Source organism: Drosophila mauritiana, chromosome 3L, assembly GCF_004382145.1.
Source record: "Drosophila mauritiana strain mau12 chromosome 3L, ASM438214v1, whole genome shotgun sequence".
Classification (NCBI taxonomy): Eukaryota; Metazoa; Arthropoda; class Insecta; order Diptera; family Drosophilidae; genus Drosophila; species Drosophila mauritiana.
In genome coordinates, this window is record NC_046669.1 from 479207 (window position 1) to 499786 (window position 20580).

A 20580-nucleotide genomic window follows, 5' to 3' on the forward strand; every position below is an offset into this window, starting at 1 on the left:
TGTACAGGCGATTTCAATTATTCTCACCTTAAAGGAACATTCACTGGACTTCTCCAACACCGTGGCAGCGCCCTCTATCTCACAGCGCGCCTCCTTGCAAGTGTCCAAAAGGTTCGTGTCCATGATGTAGTTGTAGTTCGTTTGAATGGCCGCCCAGAGGTCGTCTTTGCCAGACGAACCCAGACCCAAGGTGGCGCTGCTGTGCAGACTGGTGGAACTGCATTGACTGTTTCCGCTTCCCCACGAATAACGGTGCATTTTATTGCTATGCGAATTTTTCTGAAAGTTTAAAGTAGAAAAATTCTTAGCTCAAATTTAGAAAAATGATTGCAGTGCTTGAAAAATATATAAAGATTTAAAATTATTAAAATGTTTACATAAATATTAAAAAAAAACCAAAACAAAACTCAAACCCAAATACCAAACCATATATGTATTTACCGCAAACCGAAAATGTTGACAAATGTTGATTGACTAAAGCATCTCAAAACAAAGCCTCTGAAGTGGCAAACACCAAAAATACGCTCGAACAGAGGAAGGGGAAGCCGCTTTAAGTTTTTAATAAATAAGTAATTTGAGGCGTGCCAAATACGGCCGAAACAATATGCTTGGCCATCTTGGGAGCTGGCGTTTCAGATTCCCGACAGTAAGCCAAAGAAAACTGGTTTTTATTCACTTCAAATTGCTAAGCGCGCGCAATTAATTAATGTATTTTGCTCATTTGTCCAAGAAAGTCTCCGATTCGCGCTGAAATCGTGGAAGGAAATTCCTTATTTACACAATCATATTCCCAAAAGCAAACGAAATTGAAAATGAAATTTTGTGATTGCTGTTTCTGCCGATTTCAGTAATTGATTAAATGAATGAGTGGAAAAAGGGGTGTGAGGTGGGATTTATCGGCGAGTGACTCGCATTTCGGGCAAAAACTCGCCCACAGTGACTGAGAAAAGTCTGTCGACAAGTAAGCTGTAAAATATGCAAGCTGTGACACCTGGAGGCCTTGAAAAATATATCTCAGTGGTCTCGGTCTTGTAAGCCTCAACATATTTTTATCGAGGAATAAAGTAAATAAATCTCCATGACTGTGAGAACTGGACCAAAAAACTATTTGGTATTCTGATTTTGTGTTAGCCGCAAGCTGATAAGATTTACTTATCCGATTTTGACACGCCCTCTTCCGCCACTGAATTTTTTTTAACACTATTAATATAAACTATTTTGAATAATTATCGGACAGTGCATAAGAGCTTAAATAGGTTTTCTCAGAGCAGAGTCTTTGATTTTTTACTGTAACGCCAATAAAAATTTCTATGATCATTTTCCGCCTCCGTAAAAGAAGAATAGAGGCCTGTTTTTGCATTCCAGTTTTGAGCATAAATTATCAATTTGTGTCCATGGCGCCAACTAAGTTCCACATTTTTAACCGTTGCAACTTGGTTTCATAAAGGCATGCTAATTATTAATTTATTAAAGCAATTTCCGCTGACACAGACAGCAACTAAGAACAAGAGAGCTCAGAATTCTAACGGCTGCTTGTCATTTTAAGAGACCAAACTCGTTAGCGTGCTAAACGAAGTCTAAAAGTGCAACAGGTATCAGTATATGGAGGAGTAAGTTACTAAACTATATGTCGAACTATAAAATACTCTAGCTCTGATTGCTAAAAATCCTTCAGTTGAGTAGGGACGGCTCCGTCTTTATTTAATGTATATACTTTTTTATAGGTTTACAATTTTTGTATCTCCTTAAATACATATTCTAAGAAAGGGTATTGGCTGAGGCGAAGCCCACCATCTCATGATCAATTGCAAATTTATGCGCACACGATACAGCCATTACCTGTTGTATCCCCGACCCGTACTATTCCTCTCATCGCCCCCAAAACACGTACCCATTTTTGGGATCACTCACCTTGAGGCTGTTGTAGGGACGTTCCAAGTGAAGTTTGGCCTGGATGACGTCACGGCTCTCCTGCTGTTCCTCATTAGAGGCCTTCAGTGACGTCATGGACTGCGATTGCTTCATAAGGTCGTTCCCAACACTGTTGGTGCCATAGTTTAGCTGTCCGCCGCCGGGGGCGCTTCTTTTGGGTGCTCCATCGCCCGTTCCCGCTACATTCAAATTGGCACTTCCTCTGGATCCTCGCCTCTGCTTTTTGAGGGAACTGCTGCGGCTACTGCTGGCCGATTTCGTTGTAAGTCCGGCCTTATTCGAGGGAGTGGCTGGCCTGGCAAAAATGCCATCCAATTTAAGTGGTTTCGTTGTGTTTTCTATATTTTGGGTGGTGGCGGTTTCGCTGGGGGACTCCGAATCCCTCACCGAACCTTCTTTTCCACCACTAATCATGGCCGCTTTTTCAGTCTCTTGGTTACTTATCAACGCTACTTCTTTCTCTGATTTCGGGATTACCCCTTCTCTTCCCGTCTCGTTTTCCTGTTGCATTTCCATTGTTTTCCAACTTTATTTGGCTGTATTAACCATGTGTGCATGGGGGATGTACAATGTTTTATTTAGAGAGCGAGTTATGTTAATCAAACCCCTCAAAAGTCGCCCAATATTTGCATGTCTGCCTGGCTTCCTCTTATTTCCATTGTTTCCCGTTTCGTTGCCGGCGTTCCGCTCCCTGGCAATGACCTTCAGGGCGTTCCTTTCGATTTCCGTTCGTTTTTATGCAAAATACTTGTTTCGTTATTTTGATAAAATGTCGGTTAGTTTGCGTATCTAATTCGATTCCACTGAAACGAAATAGAGAGTAGGGAAAATTGCACATTAGTTGAAAGGAAATCATACGAATTAGGTGGAAAATGGGAGGACAGAGATGAAATGATGATTATAATACGAGAGGGACCACCTCATGGGGCAGCATAATTAGAAGAGCACTGCAGTTATTAGTTTCTCATTTTCCTTCTACTAATGATGGGTATTATTACTATAGGCAAGCCATTAAAATCCAAAAGCAAATTGCACGGGGTCTGTCTTTAATATGGTTTCATTTCCTACAGCATTTCTTTACAACACCTTCTGCAATAGGCGTATCTCATTAGTTGATCGCAGGTGCATTTCGTTAACGAAGAATTTAAATGACCACTGTCCGTTCATCCGGAAAAAGCAAAACTTTTAAAGGGGTAGTAATAGTGTATCAAACATATTGTGAATTTAGTGTTTCTCTATTTGACCCACTATTTAATCCGACGGTTTTTTTTTGGTGTAGCAGCACTGTGAGCTATCAGATGTTGCAACACCATTGCTGTGATGAAACTCCATTCTCCTCAGACTTTTGCATAATTATCTCCCGTAGAACTATCAGAGCCTCATATCTCGTATCACATATCATCACACCCACTCCAAGGTAAACAAAACGAAACTGTAAACGGCAATTAAAAGCAACTGTGACCCGCAGAAAACGAACTGCATAACCACGTATGGTATAGAGCGGCTGTGAGTGAAGGAGTCGCCGGGAGTCGGGGAAATTATAGTAATTACGTATGCAAAATATTACTTAATTCCAGAGCTTTAGCTTTGGTCAACGACTTCCGAACAGACTGCGAGGAATTTAAAACAATGAACGCGATTCTAATCGCGCTGCAATCAAATTTTCATACGAAATTTGTCGCGAAAAACAGTTGTGGGCCATATTCGTATGCAAATTGGTTAGCGAAAAGGCGGTGGAAGTTGTCCAATTCCAAAAGTGGCCTGCAAGCGTTCATTTAGCCAGTTGAGCGCCGGATACCAAAGGGGGAAAAATGAATAATAAAATCGGCAACAAAAAGTGGGTGGATGTGGTTGTAATTGAGGGAGGAGGGCGTGCCCAAAAAAATAAAACAAATCAATGCCAAGAGCTGCAAATAAAGTTCCCAGGTCTTTTGGCTATAAAAAGGAGTGAAAAAGTAAAGCACACCCAAATTAGAGTTAAAGCCCATTAATGGCACGATTGCTTGCAGTGATCGATTTCTGAATAATCTGTATAACAACCAAAAGATCGATAAATTTACAAATTCAGATTGCATCCAAATAATTAGTAGTTTTTTTTTAATTCGGAACCGAAATGCACCGCATTTAAGTTGTTTACCAAACATTTTGAGTGAGAGTTTGACTTATTGCATACCCTGTAATTACTAGCTTATCTTCTTTTTAAATCCATTTTCCATTTTGAAGAACCATAATTTTTGCTTATCATACTTATGGCTTTTGCGACTCTCAGACATATTAATTACATAATTGAGAAATCAATGCGGACTCTTTTATGTGCTGGCCATAAATTTAAATGCTTTGCCTTATGACTCAGAAAGTAAAATGAGGAACGCTGTCCTCTCACGATTCCCCTTTTTAGCAAATGTTCACTCGGACTGCATGCGAAATGGAAGTTCGCAATCGCGACTGACTAACAGGCAAGGCGGTTGAAAAGGCGTTGAAAAAGTAGAAACAGATATTCGAATTCCTCCCCTGGCCAACTAACTCATTTGGGAAACAGCAAATTTCCAGTTAACGTTGTTCAAGTTTGGTTTGGCGTTAAACTTCCGCATGGAAATGGCATAAGTGAGCGGCCTTTACATGTAATTTCTTTAATATTTAAGCTTACGAGTCCCACACATTACGAGTATTATCATTGTAATTTTCGAATTAAAATCACCAAGCAGCAGTGACCCTTTGACAATCAAACGAAGCATTTAAAGCCTTTAAAACTCCACAAATATGCAAATTGATTCCCTCATTATGCCCATACCCAAATATTTAACACTTTCAGATAATAACTCACTATGCTCTGGACAGATTTTCCTTTGAATCTTTTCTTGACTTTGTCTAACCACCTGTTGAACTCTTGCATAAGACACCTGTAAACATTCGGTAATAGCACAAAAGTTCCAAAGAAAACCGATCTTCAAGCGAAACGAAGCCAAAGTCAAAAGACCGACCGAAACATGTGGAACATAAAGTTTGGCCACAAGGCCCACAGACCTCGGAGATCCGAGACCCCAGAGATCGGAGACCCACAGCAGAAGAAGCAGCCACAGCAGAGGCCATTAATAAGCACAAAGAGGAGCCGCAGTAAAGGGGCAGCCAAAGGGAGGGCTAAAAATAGACAAATATTTGCGTAAAAATAAGCCAACGAAACCGAAATGAAGTCAACACACATGTGGATCGGATTGTGGGGAGTGGTTCCAGTGCAAGGGGTCTTCCAGATCGAAGGTCCCTCCATATTGTCCATGCCAGACACGTAGTTTCCGAGACGCTCGTAAATCTACCAGGGCTCATTGTTCAACGCTATAAAATGCCGGGAGGGATGACAATAGAATCTATTTCAGTTTGCTTACAATCGCATCTTTTTGGGTAAGCAAAACTTTCGATTTTCAATGGAGTATCTCTAAATGTTGTTGAAATTGCCAATCTTTTGATAGCAATACCCAACGTTCTTTTCAATTTAAAAAAACATCGATAACTCACTAGCTTGATTTCTTCAAATAACTATTACTACTTGAAAACGAAAACAAAACTTTCTTTGTTCTTGTTCCCAACTTTAACACTTCATTTTCACTTACTTTGAACTCCACTCACTTCCGTTTTGCTCTTTATCTGCTAAACATTTGGTCCATTACAAAAGAAATGAGAACAGAGAATCCCCGCAAACCGGATGTCTACTCACTAAATCGCTATTTATTCACACGGTGGAAAACTCTGTGACCAACTTAAGCAAGTCCAGTGCCAACAATTGGGGAAACCAATTATTTTGTTTGCCCAGATTTTCCGATGAACTTTACTCGTGCCCCAAGATTAGATAGAGTTGATAAGGCAATTCCGCGACACTCGAGTGGCCCGAAATGAAATCAATTTAATACGAGTCTCACTATCTGGGGCCCCAGTCGAGATAAGACTTCGAAAATCGTATAGTTGGCCACAATAAGTCATAAAAGTCCGCGTACTTGGCCATAATTTAGTCATCAGCTGGTTTTGAGTGTGAAGTCATGAGTAAGAGTGATTGTACTTAAAATTTTACTTTTTAAGTAAAATAAATACATTGACTAAAAATAAAGAAAAGAATTGCGGGAATCATTACATTGACATTTTTTAAGGAAATTAATTAAATAATTTTATAACAGTCCATTTGAAAGGCCATCTCTAATTGCAAAAGCTGAAATCGCTCGCAGACACCAAGTCGAGCACAGTGTTGGACAATCGAGGAGACCCAGACGGAGGAAATCGACATTCCGCAGACCAAAGCGTAATTAAAATATTGTTTATACTATATTGCAGCCGTGGCAGCAGCAGCCGCAGCTATATTTTATATGAACAACCAGCAGCCAGCCAACCGACTTATCTGCGAATTCTTCTAAGAATCGCGTTGGCACTGTCTTCCACCGATTTGGCCATTCACGCCGAGTTGACCAGGCCAAAAGCCATGATTGGAGGGGTCGGTCTCCTCCAAAGGCAGGCAGCCTGCCATAAGTTGGCAGTTGCCAAAGGCAGTTGCTGCAGCAGCACCGCTGCAACTGCTACAGCTGCTGTTGCAGCAGCAACACCTAATGAATTGTCAACTGCAGGCGCACAGAGAAGGGGAAGGGAGAGGTGAGACGACGTCACTTTTGGCACACGTGAGTGCTGGCCAAGTGGCCAAATCGCTGGCAATCTGGCGACAATAACAATAACCATATTGACTTGTAAACCAACTTCGTGGCAAAGGCATTGGAGCAACGGCCATGCAACCGCAAAAACACAGAAACAATCACAATATGTGGTCCAGTGCAACCTACTTTAAATTAAGGCGGTCTGCCCACAAAGTCATATTTTCCTCCTTTTTTTTGTGGCAACGGAGACAATGAATTGTTTAATTTGTTGTGGTCGTGTCTGGCTTTGACAAACTTTTATCGCCCAGTGATACATGAGATACGGCGGGCAAGATAACTGAAGCCATCGTAGTTACTGATCTAGTTACAAAGGGTTTTATCTGGGTGTCAAATTTTGAACTACAGTCTTTTTTAAGCTAAACCGGTTTCTGTTTGATAGTCCATTTTTTCTCTCCTTGATAAGCTGTCTTGATTCTACGATGCTCGTTTTCTTGCTTAGTTCCTTTTATTTTCCCTCTTCATTTGGTCATCTATTATCAAGTCTTCTTTCTCCCCACTTTTATGGCCCACAGTAGCCAACAATTATTGGCCATAGTTTTTCACCAGGCCATAAACATTTCGTTCTTCACTATATACTTCCATATTAATCTGGCTCATTTTGTTCATTACTGTTTATTCGCTTTTGACTAAAATCTTAACATATGTTCCTTTGCCACGACCCCCCAAATGTCAAAAGTCCTCCTCCAGAAAGAGGGTCAAGAAAAAAATGAACTACCAATAAAATGAACTGCAAGTATTGTGCGACATATGGCGGCGTGGTACATGGTTACGGAATAAAGACACTGGACAGAGGACCCACTCAGCCAGGCCAAAACAAAAGGAAACTTTTTGGCCTGGTTTGACTTTCGGCGCAAGAGCAATTAGAGAAGTGGTCCACCAATAAAGGAGCCCACGAAACAACGAGAGTTATCGTATCTCTGAAAGTGGGGACAAATTTGGTTAACATGCAAGCATTGTATCGCCACCTTTCAAGCACGCAGACAGCCAAATACCCTTTCTTCCAATCTACCAGCAATAATTCTACAGTTTACTATAAAATCTACTTCGGTGGCGTTCGACTGTTGGCTGCTTTTAAGTTGTCGCTAGCAACAATTTGTCTACAAGCCATAAACATTTTGACTTCAGCCGCCACCTCCCCTTTCCCCGCGTTCCCTTACTTCTTTCAACGCCCCACACCCCATTTCCCCCCTTTTCCCCCTCTGACCCCACCAACACTTGTCTACATTCCTGAGCATATGATAAATGTTTTGTGTTTTGTCTGTTTTTGCGGTTCGAACACGTTTTCCTCGTGTTCTGCGATCGTTTTTGGGGTCCCCGGCACATTACACATGACAGCCAGAAAAGCTATCAAAGCTCCAGACAGCAAAAAATGGATTTGGGAAAACTAGTCCCGATTTGACCACGCCTTTCGCCAGGCGAAGTGGTTTCTTGTGACCACTGACCCACCAAACGAACAGGCGGTAACTCTTTCGACGGATGACAGGTGGCGAAGCAGTAAATAACCCACAGTCACACCCCCAATCTGGCCGATCAGCCAGCAATATGCTAGCAAATTAGTGGGTTAAGTGGTGCAAGAAAGGCAGAAAACATAAATTTAAAATCACCTCAAAGTGGTTTAGAGAAGCTAATTAGCCAGGGAAAACATAGAGCAGTTATATAGGATATCTAATAACTGATGCTAAGGAATATAAAGCTATACTTTCAGTAATGCGCATACGCCGTGTTGCCTTGAACTTGGATTTGGCCCACTTCCTAGTAGCTACCACTTCACTGCGCAATGATCTCTCTTAATTAACCCATTACGCCAGGCAAAGTGTACGAAGCACAGATTGAGAGATACGGATGAAAACGCTAATAAACACATCTATTATTTTTGTTTCCCCCAAAAGCCATCGCAAAGTTAATTAACAGACAATTACTCACATAATCGAGTGTGAAAAGCGCGCAAATTGTGCGAAAGTTGAAATTCATACACATATCCATCCCATCCATTCGATGCCATTCAATTCACTTTCGGCTGAAACGAGATAAAGGAGATGATAAATAAACGCGTGTTAAAACAAACAAGCGAATTGCTGTGAAATTTTTGTGAATGGAGCGGAAACGGAGTTTGACTAATCACAACAACAACCAGATAGATGGCATAAAGCCTAGGAAAATTGGAAATTGTTTACCAATGTTTTTGATATTAGCACTTGGCACAGACATTGCATAATGGAAAGCGAAACGCAGAAACTGAGGCACCAAGCATCAACTTTTACCCGCCAATATTAGCTAGGCGACATTTGGATACCCTACTTCAAGAAACTAACTACGATTTACGTGCTAGTTTGTATGATTGGAAGAATTGCTTGCATTTTCCAAGAATTTTTGTATATTTTCAAAAGAGATCCAAATAGCGTGATATTCCTTTAAGGACTCTTTTTTTATATGATTCCATAAGAAGGGTATTCCCATACTTAAGTCTTAACTTTTTTAATATTACTCCAACATTTTTACGGCAACCTTTCGCCAGACACCGCCGCAACCTCGGAGCTGTCTCCAGTGATAAATCAGCTGCACCGAATGCAACGAAACAAAAAGTCAGATACTTGCCAACAAACTCCCACAAACTCCGACTGCTGCACGACATTTTTTTTGACCGAGGGCGTCTCGCATAACAATTCATTATCATTAATTATATTTGCACTCAAATTGCACAAACGGAAAACGAGAGGAAACCCCAACTCGCCGACGAGCTGGACATGAAAAATTGAACAATGTCGATTAAATTGAAAACAATTTTACGCTGCGAAATTTCAATATTTCCCGTCATTTGCCGTTAGGCTCAACGGCCCAAAGACAACGGCCAAAACGGCATTCCCGACCCAAAATTGCATCTCGAGAGTGGGAAAGAGAGCCAAAATGTGGCTCATAAAGCATCGAGCATCGAGCAGCAACAACCGAAATATCGGCAACAACAATTTATTGGTCGCATTAACCCCAACGAACTCTCTCACTTTCCGGGGAGCGGGGGGTCACTCAGCCAGTCAATCGATGCGAGTTGTGAAAATATCATTTACAGGCAATTTGTAAAAAGCAACAGCAGCAGCCGCAGCAAATAACTGCGAACTCAGCGAAATTTGCACGAACCAAAATCCTCGAGAAAAAAATCACAAAACAAAAAACCGAACGGCGTTTTACTTTAACAAACAATAAACAAAAAATACCCCAAAAAAAGATAGAAAAAAACAGGCTGGGAAAGGGGGCAGCAGGGTGCATCTGTGGTCAAGATGTTGAAGTCGGAAATGGGCACAAACGCCGATCGTCAGCGGTCGACAAGAGCAACAAAGCCAGAAATGACGACGACGACGACAACGTCTCCAGGCGATAATTGGATCCCTTTCCCAGTCGGTCTCAGAGTTGGGCGGTTTTTCCGGGGCTTCGGAGGGAGAGAGGGATCCCCCACCGACCGAGATGGAAATTCAATGCCCTGTTTTTGGTTGAGTGGGAAATTTTCTTGTGGCTCCTAAAACTATCTGACATATGCCAGATGCGATAGAAGCTCTACTTAATATGGTTTCATAATACTACATACTATTATTCAACATTTTGCAGTTGTCAAATCTTGTATATACTATATATCAATTGTTAAATGATCTTATGCGCAACTGTACTCCCAGGGTTTCCATTCAGTTTTATACACATTCCTGCGAGTAATTGTAGAACCCGTTTCATATAAAAACACCTTACCCAACACTTCCATAACTCTTTTGTTTTCTTCGCTTCTTTTTTGCCGGCCAACTGAAATTCAATCCTAAAGTGCAAAACTCAGATGCGGAACACACGGAAATTTTGTCAGGTGAGACGCAAATGCAACATTTTCGGCTGCCCCAACAGAAACAAAGGCACGAAAATGAATACAAAACTGACATCAAGAGCTTTCACAGAACTCTCATCGGAAAAAAGAGATCTTAAAAAGAACGAGCTCGATGGAGATTTAAGCCGAAAGAAACCCTCTTGAGTTCATTAACGAAACTCAAACGAAAGCGAAAGAGGAAGAGTGACAGGGAGAAAAGCATTCGAAATGCAATAGAAAGTGAAATGCGTTGGCAAAACAAAACTCTTGCGCAGCCACGGAAAATCTCCTCCAAATGAGCCGCGAGATGCCGACGATATGTGTTATGGACAGACCCCTCCCAACCATCACCCCCCTTCGACCGACTCCCATGACCTTGTTCGCAAATTCTGTTGACGTGCATCGAACATGGGTGCCACCATCCCCACATCTATGTACGTTCATCCACATGCCCCAAACGAGACACCATCCTTGGCGCTTTTCCAGCCGAGATAGCCATCAAGAAATATTTGAGATTCACTTTCGGAGCCGGCAAGGCGAAGGCAGCAAAACCGAAAGACAAGGCAGTAAAAACAATGCCTGGCAGTTGAGCATTGACAACTCATAGATAAAATGCTTTTCCTCAGCTATGACGCGACTTCCAACAGAGAAGACGGCTCTTCTCAGTGGCAGCAAAACCATGACAAGCTCTGCTACTGCAGCTCGAAAGTGGAAGCACACGACGAAAGCAGTCGAATAAAATCAAATCTCAGCCCACTTTCCTACACTCTGCTAAATAAATTACTGGGAAAAAATTCAAAAAATTATAATTATACTTATAAAGTCAAGAGAAATGGCCACCTTAAAGAATCGCGTCATATGCGATCTGATTCAACACTGTTTAAATAGTCGATATACCCTCTATATACAGCAAAATTGTCCCCAACTTGTTGGGGATGTGTGGGCTGGAAGACTGGAATGAAATGCCACAGATTCGGTTTTGATAAAATGCCAGGCACATGTTGGGAGCTCAGCGAAGAAAGAAAAAGTGAGAATCGGCGTAATGAGGGAAAGAGATGGCGCTGCGGCGAACCGCCTGCCGATAAATCTTCCAAACTAACTTTTGCCACTGCAGTTGCAACTCGCAACTTGCAACTGCAGTTGCAGTTGCAGCAAATGAGCAGAGGAAACGAGAGTAAGCAGCAGTAAGGAAAATCGGGGAAGAGTGGGCAGTTGGTAATATCTAGCGTGCGTAAGAGACACATGTGCACATATGTATGTATTTATGGTAGTTTGGTGTCCGACTTGCGATAATTGGGCCAAAACGAATGCCTCGGGCAGCGGCAGGTCGGCTGGATAATTGATATGTTTACAGCTCCATTTTATTCGCAACTCAATTAAACCCGCGTCAAGCTGTGACAAGCCATAAACCGAGGAAGACAATCCAACAATTAGAGTCTCGATTTGTATCCATTTTGGTTCGGTTCACTTTCGTTTTCCATTTCCATTGCGATTGGAAGTGTGAAAGGTTCACCGCGGACTGTGACTTGTGACTGCTTTTGGTTCGGCGTTAATGAAATCACAGTGATCTTCAACTTGGCATCATTTATTGGAGAGATCTTTGTTCAGGAGATAAGATAGATAGATCGATAGAGTGACAACTTAATGACAGTTGTGGCTGAGTGGAAGATAATGTCGAGATGGGAACCCTAGTTTAAGATAGCTTAAAAAGTAACTTCCATATTTAGCATTAATGGTTTTAATAATTACACCCCTTTTGACCGGTATTTAAAGTGCTTTATGTTTACTTAGGCACATAATACAAATCAGACTGTTCGCCACTATCCCTGCTATACACGACGAGCCCAAACCTTTGATTTTTTTATATTGCCCCAATTTGCTTTTAATTGGCCAACGAGCATTGCTCAATATCAAGTTTTTCCTTTACTTTTAGGTCGCCTGGTTTCGATTATGTAAAGTCCTCGCATATAAAAAACATGCCGATATGAGTGGCCGCTCGTTTGACAGACTAACTGAGTGACTGCCTCAACTGAACCAAGTCATACACACACGAGTATTCACTGTACATATGTATGCATATGTGTGACTCGATAGGCGGGGGCACCCTAGATATAGTGGCTCATAAAGACGGGGAAAAAGAAACAAAGCGACTTTGCGCACAGCAATTAAAAAGGCATCAATACACTGCAAACAAAAAGTATGCAGAAACAAGATCACTACGAGCGACATGGACGCCGAGGCCCAAACTGAAAAATTGGAATACTTGTTGGAATCTGGCGAGGATCACAGGAGTCGGAGGAGCTGGAGCTGGAAAAGCCGTATCCAAAGCGTGTCCCCGGCATCTGGAAAATGTTCGTTAATTGCACAAACTAAAACTTTGCCATTGTCACAGCTCGGGACTTTTACTTCGGCGAACAAACATTGGACTTCCTGTGCCTCATCAAAACCGAGAGACATGCAACATGGAATCGGCTTTTGTTGCTTCGGTTTGTTTTCCTCTAATGATTAATTGACTTTTGCACCCAAAACACGTTCGATCTTTGTTTGATCTTTGCTTCCATTGGCGGCCACCATCTCCTAGCTCCTAGGTGCTCCTAGCTGCTCCTCGCAAACCATTTTTCGTCGTCTTTATTCAATTGGAAAATTGCTCTTTTAATTTCCACCGACATTTCTGGCGGATCGTGTTTGGTATAAATATTTATGCATTTTTCCAAATGTGCATCTGTGCAACCGTTTTTGGTCGAGCGATGGCAACGTGAGTTAAAATGGAGTATCAGCTAACTCCCAACTTCTTACTTTAAATGGATCACATAGGATACTTGATATTTGACTCGTTTTAAAGGTGACACTTACTGTTAATGTTAGGCTTGCCTCTAATTTTTAACCCGCCGCGTGTCACGAACCCATCTCCTGGCGACTCACTTAGCAGCTCTTGGCTTATGACGTTTATCTCGGAGTCCCGGGACTCAAGAGCTGGAAGCCAAAAGAGTCATGTGTGTCTGTGTGCGCTGTTTTGTTTGCCTCGACTGCCGTCGTTTGTTTCGGCTCGTTCGTGTGATTAATTTATTGTTCAATACAATTGCGTATGAATTATTGAGATAGCGTCAGAAAATGACATGCAACGGCCGCCGACGTCGCCGCCTCAGGTGTCTTACAAAATCCCCCGACCACTCCTCTCCCCAGCAGATCTCATTGTCTGATCTCAAGGCTGGGAAAAGCAAACGCAATTCGAAGCTCTCTGTGTGTACGTGCCCGCCGAAATATTAAAAGAAAGAAACCACGAGTCCCCGAAAAGTGCATTTCATAAATGCATCTAGCAGATACTAGATACTCGAACTGGGAGTTCGCATTGTGTGTGCTTTTCCATATCGCACTCGCCACTTTCACATTGGGTGAAACCAATGGCCGAAAGTGTAACTCTCAACGGTTAATCATGGGGGTTAAGGTTACCTTTTGAGTCGCGGCCTGAACTTGAGATGGAGTTCACGTGATTAGGACGGTGAAATCGCTTTAAATGAATTATATTTGGGTCAGGTGGATGTACAATAGGTCCCTCCCCCGCAGAAAACTTCTTTCCGCACAACAGCTGCACAAATATACAAAAATACTCCTCCACTTCCATTCAAGGCTCTGCTCACGTGTGTATGTCCTTCCTGAATGTCAATGTTGAGCAAAGACCCCCTCTCTTAGAATTAGGGTTTCGTTCGTGAACTCTCCTTTTTATGGATCTCTGACATGCGAACTATATGAACTTTACACTGCAGAACAGGGTGTGTGTTTAACTTTAGGTTTTGTTTATGGTTAAATGGGTTTGTTAGTTTTGTAAGATCTTCCAAAAGGTTTGTATTAAGTCAAACTATTGCTTTAATGATTTTATTTAATCTTTAAAGTAAAAAACTCATGACTCTTATTATGCTACAAAAAACGTCTAATGTCTCCGAGAAGGGTATCCTCCTCTCTGTACATTTCATTCTCCGAAATTCGCGGCCATCGCGTGTTTGAGCCAAGTTTTAAAACCGAAAACACGAAAAAGAAGCCGGCGGCAGCGGCTTTTGTTTTGCAGCCTTGTTACTGTTGTTATTTTTCGATGCGACTGATGTTTGTGTGTTTCTTACCCCCTAAAATTAGCCGGTTAAAGGTGGTGAAGGTGGTGGTGGTGGGCAGACGTTGAATTTTAATTAGCAGCACTTGTGTCTGGCCGCAGAAGTGGGCGTGGCGCGCCCATAAATACTGCAAATACGAATGTGAGCGAAAATTTAACACATTTCTAAGGCACAAGCGACGACAGCGTGTTTGGAAAGACCTTTTATAATTACGGAAAAAATTAAACCCCTTTTATTGGCGTTTTTCCAACGTTCAACGACCTGCCACCAGCCGCCAGGTGGCGCCTCAGACAGTGTCTTTTTTCGCTCTTCGTGCAATTTGCATTGTTAATTTTGCATTTTTGGTTTTTGTTTCACTGCCTTCCAATGGTAATTAAATAGTCATAAATCAGACAACCGCAGCGAAATTGAACAACAAACCGTTTGGCATGCGAAGGCGGTATTCGATTGAAAGTATTTCAAATTGCACTTAATGACACTTGTACGAAGTAAAACTAAATTGGATGATGATGCGGTGGAAAGCGTTTGGAAGTTTTTAATAGAAAATCGGTGAAATTCAAATTAATTGTACCTTTTGCATTCCATATAAAAGTTATTACCTCTTTGTTAAAGAAAACACATTCCGTGCTTAATTTTCCCTCCCAATGCAAATTAACAAAATGTGACTTGGGGCTGAGCAAACAACTCCCCAAATGCCGTTCCCCAAATCCACCGCTGCAATTGGCACTGCCCAAGTCATTTGCATCTTGCTTTTTGGCCCCGGGACTCGACAGTCTCCATTAAGAATGCAATTTGCAAAAGATCACCACCAACCAGCAACCACCGGACCAACTGAAATGCAAAAACCACCGCCAATCTGCGCACCACCAAAAAATGAGTGAGTAGCCGCAGGTTCCGTTCCTGTGCGGAAAGCCACTTGACAAGTTGTTTTATTAATTTGTCAAGAGTTTCTGGGCTGATGGGTGAAATTTGTGGCCCCAGAAGTGGAGATGAGAAGACAGCAGGTGAAAATTAGAGAATCACCAAGAAGATCAAGCTGGCAGAAAAAAAGTGTGACAAAAATATGCTGCAAAAGTAAGTCAAATTGTGCGTACGCAAAGAGCTTGAAGTACGAGGTTTTCTCCTAACTTTCTTCACTTTTCAATTAGCCCAAATCTGTTCAGTTATTTATTGATTAATTAACTTTTTCTTCTTACCTATTTAGGTGGTCTTAATAGAGTGAGTTATATTGATTAGAATATGGACATTTTATTAAAAACGCGTATTCATTAGGGAACACAATGCTATTCAGAAAGGTCACACTCTTTTAAAGTGTAACAGTGGCATTTTTTATTATTTTTGTGCACTTGGTAACACTTTTCATAAACTGGCGCCAAAGGCTGATGTGTGTGGGTTTTCTTTTGACTGCGAAATTACATGATATAAATTTCATTTCGCTCGGCGAAAGAAATGCAAATCTCACATTTGTCTTTCCAAGGCGGACAGGACAAGGAGACGACCGCTGTCCAGCAGACCAGTGACAGTAGCCATCGCCAGACCGCCCACTACATCCTCCCCTTGCAACCTGCAACTTGCCACATCGCATGTTGCTTCTGTTTCCACGCCGGCGACAAGTGAATGTTGCCTCAGAGGAGACAGAGCAAACACCCGCATTGATTTTTGGCCCCGACTCGTTCGCCATCAACTCCTCCGATTCCGATTCCAACCTGCAACTCCCACCTGCTCTTTTCCGCGAGTCTGGCGTTTTCGTTTTCATTTCCATTCCATTGCATTGCATTGGACTCTCTCTGCGGACGGGCGGCTTTAATGAGTTGATTTCTGTCTCGTTTGGAAAATTGCAGTCTCCGTCTGGGGCTCAAACTCCAAGGTGAAAAGTCCGCCGTTGTTTGAGGAGGTTAGGTTAATGTTGATGTTAATGACGTTTTTAAGCGACATGACGTGATGCGGCGGCCGCTGCTAGTTGCTGTTTGTGATTGCTGAAGTTGCAGCCGCTACTGTAAGGCAATTTTAATTAATTTAACTGATTGTTTCGATGCCAGAGCCTCAGACCCTCAGAAAGCACTGACAAATGATTAACATGGCTGCAGATTATCGCAAGCGATAGACAATCCAATCAATAAGACATTTGGAACTCAGCTAATTTCCTAGGCCACTTTGCCACTCATTTAGCTATGGAAATAAAACTGTTTTTAAGTCTTAGGGACAAATAAAAAACAACTTTCTATTCATCGTTTCATTTCTAATAAACAAAACTTGAGAGAAAGGAAGTGTAGCCAGGGTTTAATCAATTTTGTTTGAATATGCAAACAGGATACCCATCACCACTGCTCGTAAGTTTTCCTGCGCATGAGAAAACTTTATTGGTTTCATATGACGCCTGGCTTGCTGATTGGTGTATTCCTTCCTGGAAAATGCATTAAAGCAAAGCCGGAGTCATTGGTCCCGTCCCTTCTCCTTTTTATATCAATGTCATGAACTGACAGCTGGCAAAAGTCTCTGCCCGCCTCCTTGGCAAATGAAATGCATTGTCAGAGAGTGTCGACTAATTTTTATTGATTTTGGCTTTGCATGCACTTGTTTGGAGCAACTTGAATAAAACATGAATGGTTTTCCCTTTGCCCATTTCAACGGGCGTTGCTTGAGGGATAAACATTCCATCTCGCCATTTATTGTCATGGTAAATGGAAAAGATTTCTGAAAGAAGCAACTGGAGACTTACTTGAACTTGATCCCCTTTCCCCGATTTACCCCTTCCACAATCATTGATGTGATCCAACTGCCTTCTTCTCGCCTGGGGGGATAGATATCTACTCAAAACTAATTACACGCTTTAATATGAGGGGGGCGTGTTTTTCCACCTCATTCTCCCCCGATTCTTCCTGCACCATTAGTCAGCTGTTTTGGGCGGGTAAATGCAGTCATGGATACGATTTTCCTTTTCTGTTTTTCCTCGCCGCTATTATGAGTGCAGTGTATTTCAAGTGCAGTGCGAATGCACTTATCATCTCTGTTTTCCTAACGGTTCCATAAAATGGAACGAAAGTGGGAGTGGCAGAATGCAAACACCCTCCGCATTCAATTAGAACTCGATTTTTGATCGATAAACGCGGAGTAGGAGGTGTGACCATGGCACAACTTTAATTACTTAATTTCGAAAATCAATTTGAGGTGCGGTCTGATACGAAAATCGAATGACTCCATTTGGTGTTGAGAAAACGATCCGAAACTGTTGGCATATAATTAAGCTGCCCGATGTTAATACTTCAAGATATGCTGGAGTTTATTCAAATATATTTATACCAGTTCAAGTATTTATAGCGGATTTTCTTTCTTATAAATGTATAATTATAATTATTTCTACGTTCCCCAGACACTTATCAGTTAGCTCACATAATTTATTCAGGGAAAGATTTCGTGCTCCCAAACTGAAATCAAACTTTAAGCCACAAACTGGAAGTGCTAATGATGCAACGAATCTTTTTCGCTCGATCTCCGCGATGGGTGCACGATAAACTTCTCAAAATTCATTTGTCTTACGTGTTTCTCTAATTAATTGTAAGCCACAGATTATTTATAATGCCCAAGGGCTCCCACATTTTTAAGGCCCGAACCCTTTCCCGCTCCATTTCGCAGCGGATTGGGTAAGCCGGTATGGTGTTAACTGGGTCAATTGGAAAGTCGGTTTATTATCTCTGGGGCTCTTATTTTTCGGTTTTCATATCTGCGATCGGGAAGTGCGTGCCGGCCAGTTGAGTCAAGTGTATAGTGGAGTGTTGGACTGAACTTGTGGGCAGACAGGTACGAGTTAAATGCGTTACGGGAGGAGACGGATGGGAGGAGAAAACTCAGTCGGGTTGATGAATGGACTTGGTTCACTTGGGAACAGGTTGCAGGTTTGGCATCGACAGAGGGGGCAGAAGGAGAAACCGATTTCGTTCTGGGTGTGAACAGAGTTCCACAAAATTCAATTGTACAGCAGAACTCGAAACGCGAAAGTTCCCTGCAAATTCAACGATCCTGAAAAGCAGTGTTCTCTAGATTTTCTCTTTGAAACGTTAAGTATTTAGATTGTTTTAATAATTGAGGAACAACATATGAGTACAATAAACTAAGGGCAAAGGCAGTAATTTCTATATTTAAAATATTTATACTCATTCTCTTCTTGTTTTAAAGCAATCATAAAAAACTCAAACGACTCAAAGCCAAGCCCATTAAAATCATGGTACTTCGATATCATGGAGCTTGACTTTGGTAATGAAATATTCAAATGACAACCAACCGAGTTGAGCAAGACCTCATAGCATAGGAAAATATTTCAATTTTTAATGCTAATTGCGTGCCAAGAGCATTGGACAGCCAAAGCGGAACGACCCTGAGTGGAACGAACCCATGAGTTTCATATTGAATATCGAATATTGATTGAGTTGGGAGTCTTAACCTGCAACTGAGTAAGTTTTGTGTGTTTTATGGAGGAAATCGGATGCGCGATTCTCTTGCATTAAACACACACATTTCAACAACACTGAATGGATTGCATTTATACCAGCAATGTATATCCTGCTGATAGATTTGTATAGACGTATATATGCATATAGATTTTTAAATGCCACTCCATGCTTCAATGGCAATCGAAAAGGGGGCAATATTGGAGTGCAACATTCAGTGGCGTGTCGAGTGGCGGAGAAAAAGTGCGGGAAAAGCGGGGGCGTGCGTGCCATGAGAAGAGCCAGAATCGCAGACAGACGGACCCCTTATGGGGTGTTCAAACATAAATAAAATTTTTACAGAGTTGTGACAGTTAACAAACGGAAAGTGCAGTGGTCATTGACGAGGGCGGTTGTACAGGGGATTTTGGAGGCGACTCTATGAGTTGAGGAGCGCCACAAGTGACCATTAAAAGCAATTGAGGCGCCACGGAAAATAAACTAAATGTGCACAAAAAACCCATGAGTGAAGCCACCGCTTGATGTCTCCATTAAAGTAGCGAACTCCGCGTGGGTTTTTCCCCATCAACGAATTTCCCAAAAACGGACAGTGCAAACCCTGCAGCTTAAGGTTAAAGGCTCACTCGATTTGCCCACCTTCCGCCGCTCCCCTCGCATTTGCATCCTGGCATTTTTCCCATAGCTGCTGGCCGCCAAAAGGAAATTAATTTATATGAAAAACAATTTTCTACGCTGGCCAAGTTTTGTTTTTGGGGCCATGGGAAGCAGGAAAAGCGGCATTGCGTGGAGTTTTCTACTCGCTATTTTCCTTCTTTTTTTAATTTAATGTTTCACGATATGCACATTGTTGTTTGCCAGCAATGTTGTTGTTGCCTGCGGCTCGTGTTTAGTTTTTATAATGAATTTGTTTTGGCTGCTTCTTAAAGTTTAATTTTATATAGTTTTCGCTGTCTTTTTGCTATTATTGCCAACTGGTTTGTGCCTAATTGAGACATAACGGCTGTTGTTTTCAATGCACTTAACATTTTCCTTGGGAATTATGTCAGTTGGCTAGGCAGCAAAAGAGGCGGGAAAATCGAGGGAGTGGCCTGGATGGGTTTGCAGTTTCTTCCTTGTGTTGCTTGGATGTTACCAACAACACAGCACGCATAATACGGCCTCAAAAGGGGAGTTGGTGGTGGTGGTGGGGTTGTGAAGCAGTTATGGGAACCAGCAGGGAGCATTGCACAAAAATGCATTAATTTTATCAGCATTGTTTGTTAATATGAGAAGTGATTTGCTTGAGTTTAAATAGGGTCGGGAACTCCCCAAATAATTACGCTTATAAGTAAATTCATTTCTAGCGTGAAATCAACAAAAGATAACTAAAGTTACACATACACTGCTGTGCCAACTTTTATGAACCCAAAACACTCACTTCTTGTACATTCCACAGTATAATCCAATTAGTCATCATCCTGTGGAACCAGTTTCTTTGAACTTCTCTGATAAATTCCTCATTAATCTTTTGAGCAATTCCTATGTACATAAGAACGCACCCGATTCTTATCCGACGACATGCAATGTGTTTTGAG

The 20580-nt window shown here is 41.8% G+C and overlaps 2 protein-coding genes across 3 annotated transcripts in view; one reads left to right on the forward strand and one right to left on the reverse strand.

Moving 5' to 3' along the window:
- The window catches only part of LOC117140729, a 110995-nt gene that overhangs the window by 71511 nt on the left and 18904 nt on the right, over nt 1-20580 (reverse strand). For both annotated transcript variants that reach the window (XM_033303801.1, XM_033303800.1), the window contains exons 2-4: nt 8544-8637; nt 1912-2735; nt 28-279 (exon numbers count right to left, since the gene is read on the reverse strand). In XM_033303801.1, the coding sequence (XP_033159692.1) occupies nt 28-279; nt 1912-2448 (789 nt within the window). In that variant the 5' untranslated portion in view covers nt 2449-2735; nt 8544-8637. The remainder of the gene's footprint in view (nt 1-27; nt 280-1911; nt 2736-8543; nt 8638-20580) is intronic.
- Nucleotides 1-20580, forward strand: part of LOC117140733 — a 29509-nt gene that overhangs the window by 6565 nt on the left and 2364 nt on the right. The window lies entirely within an intron of this gene.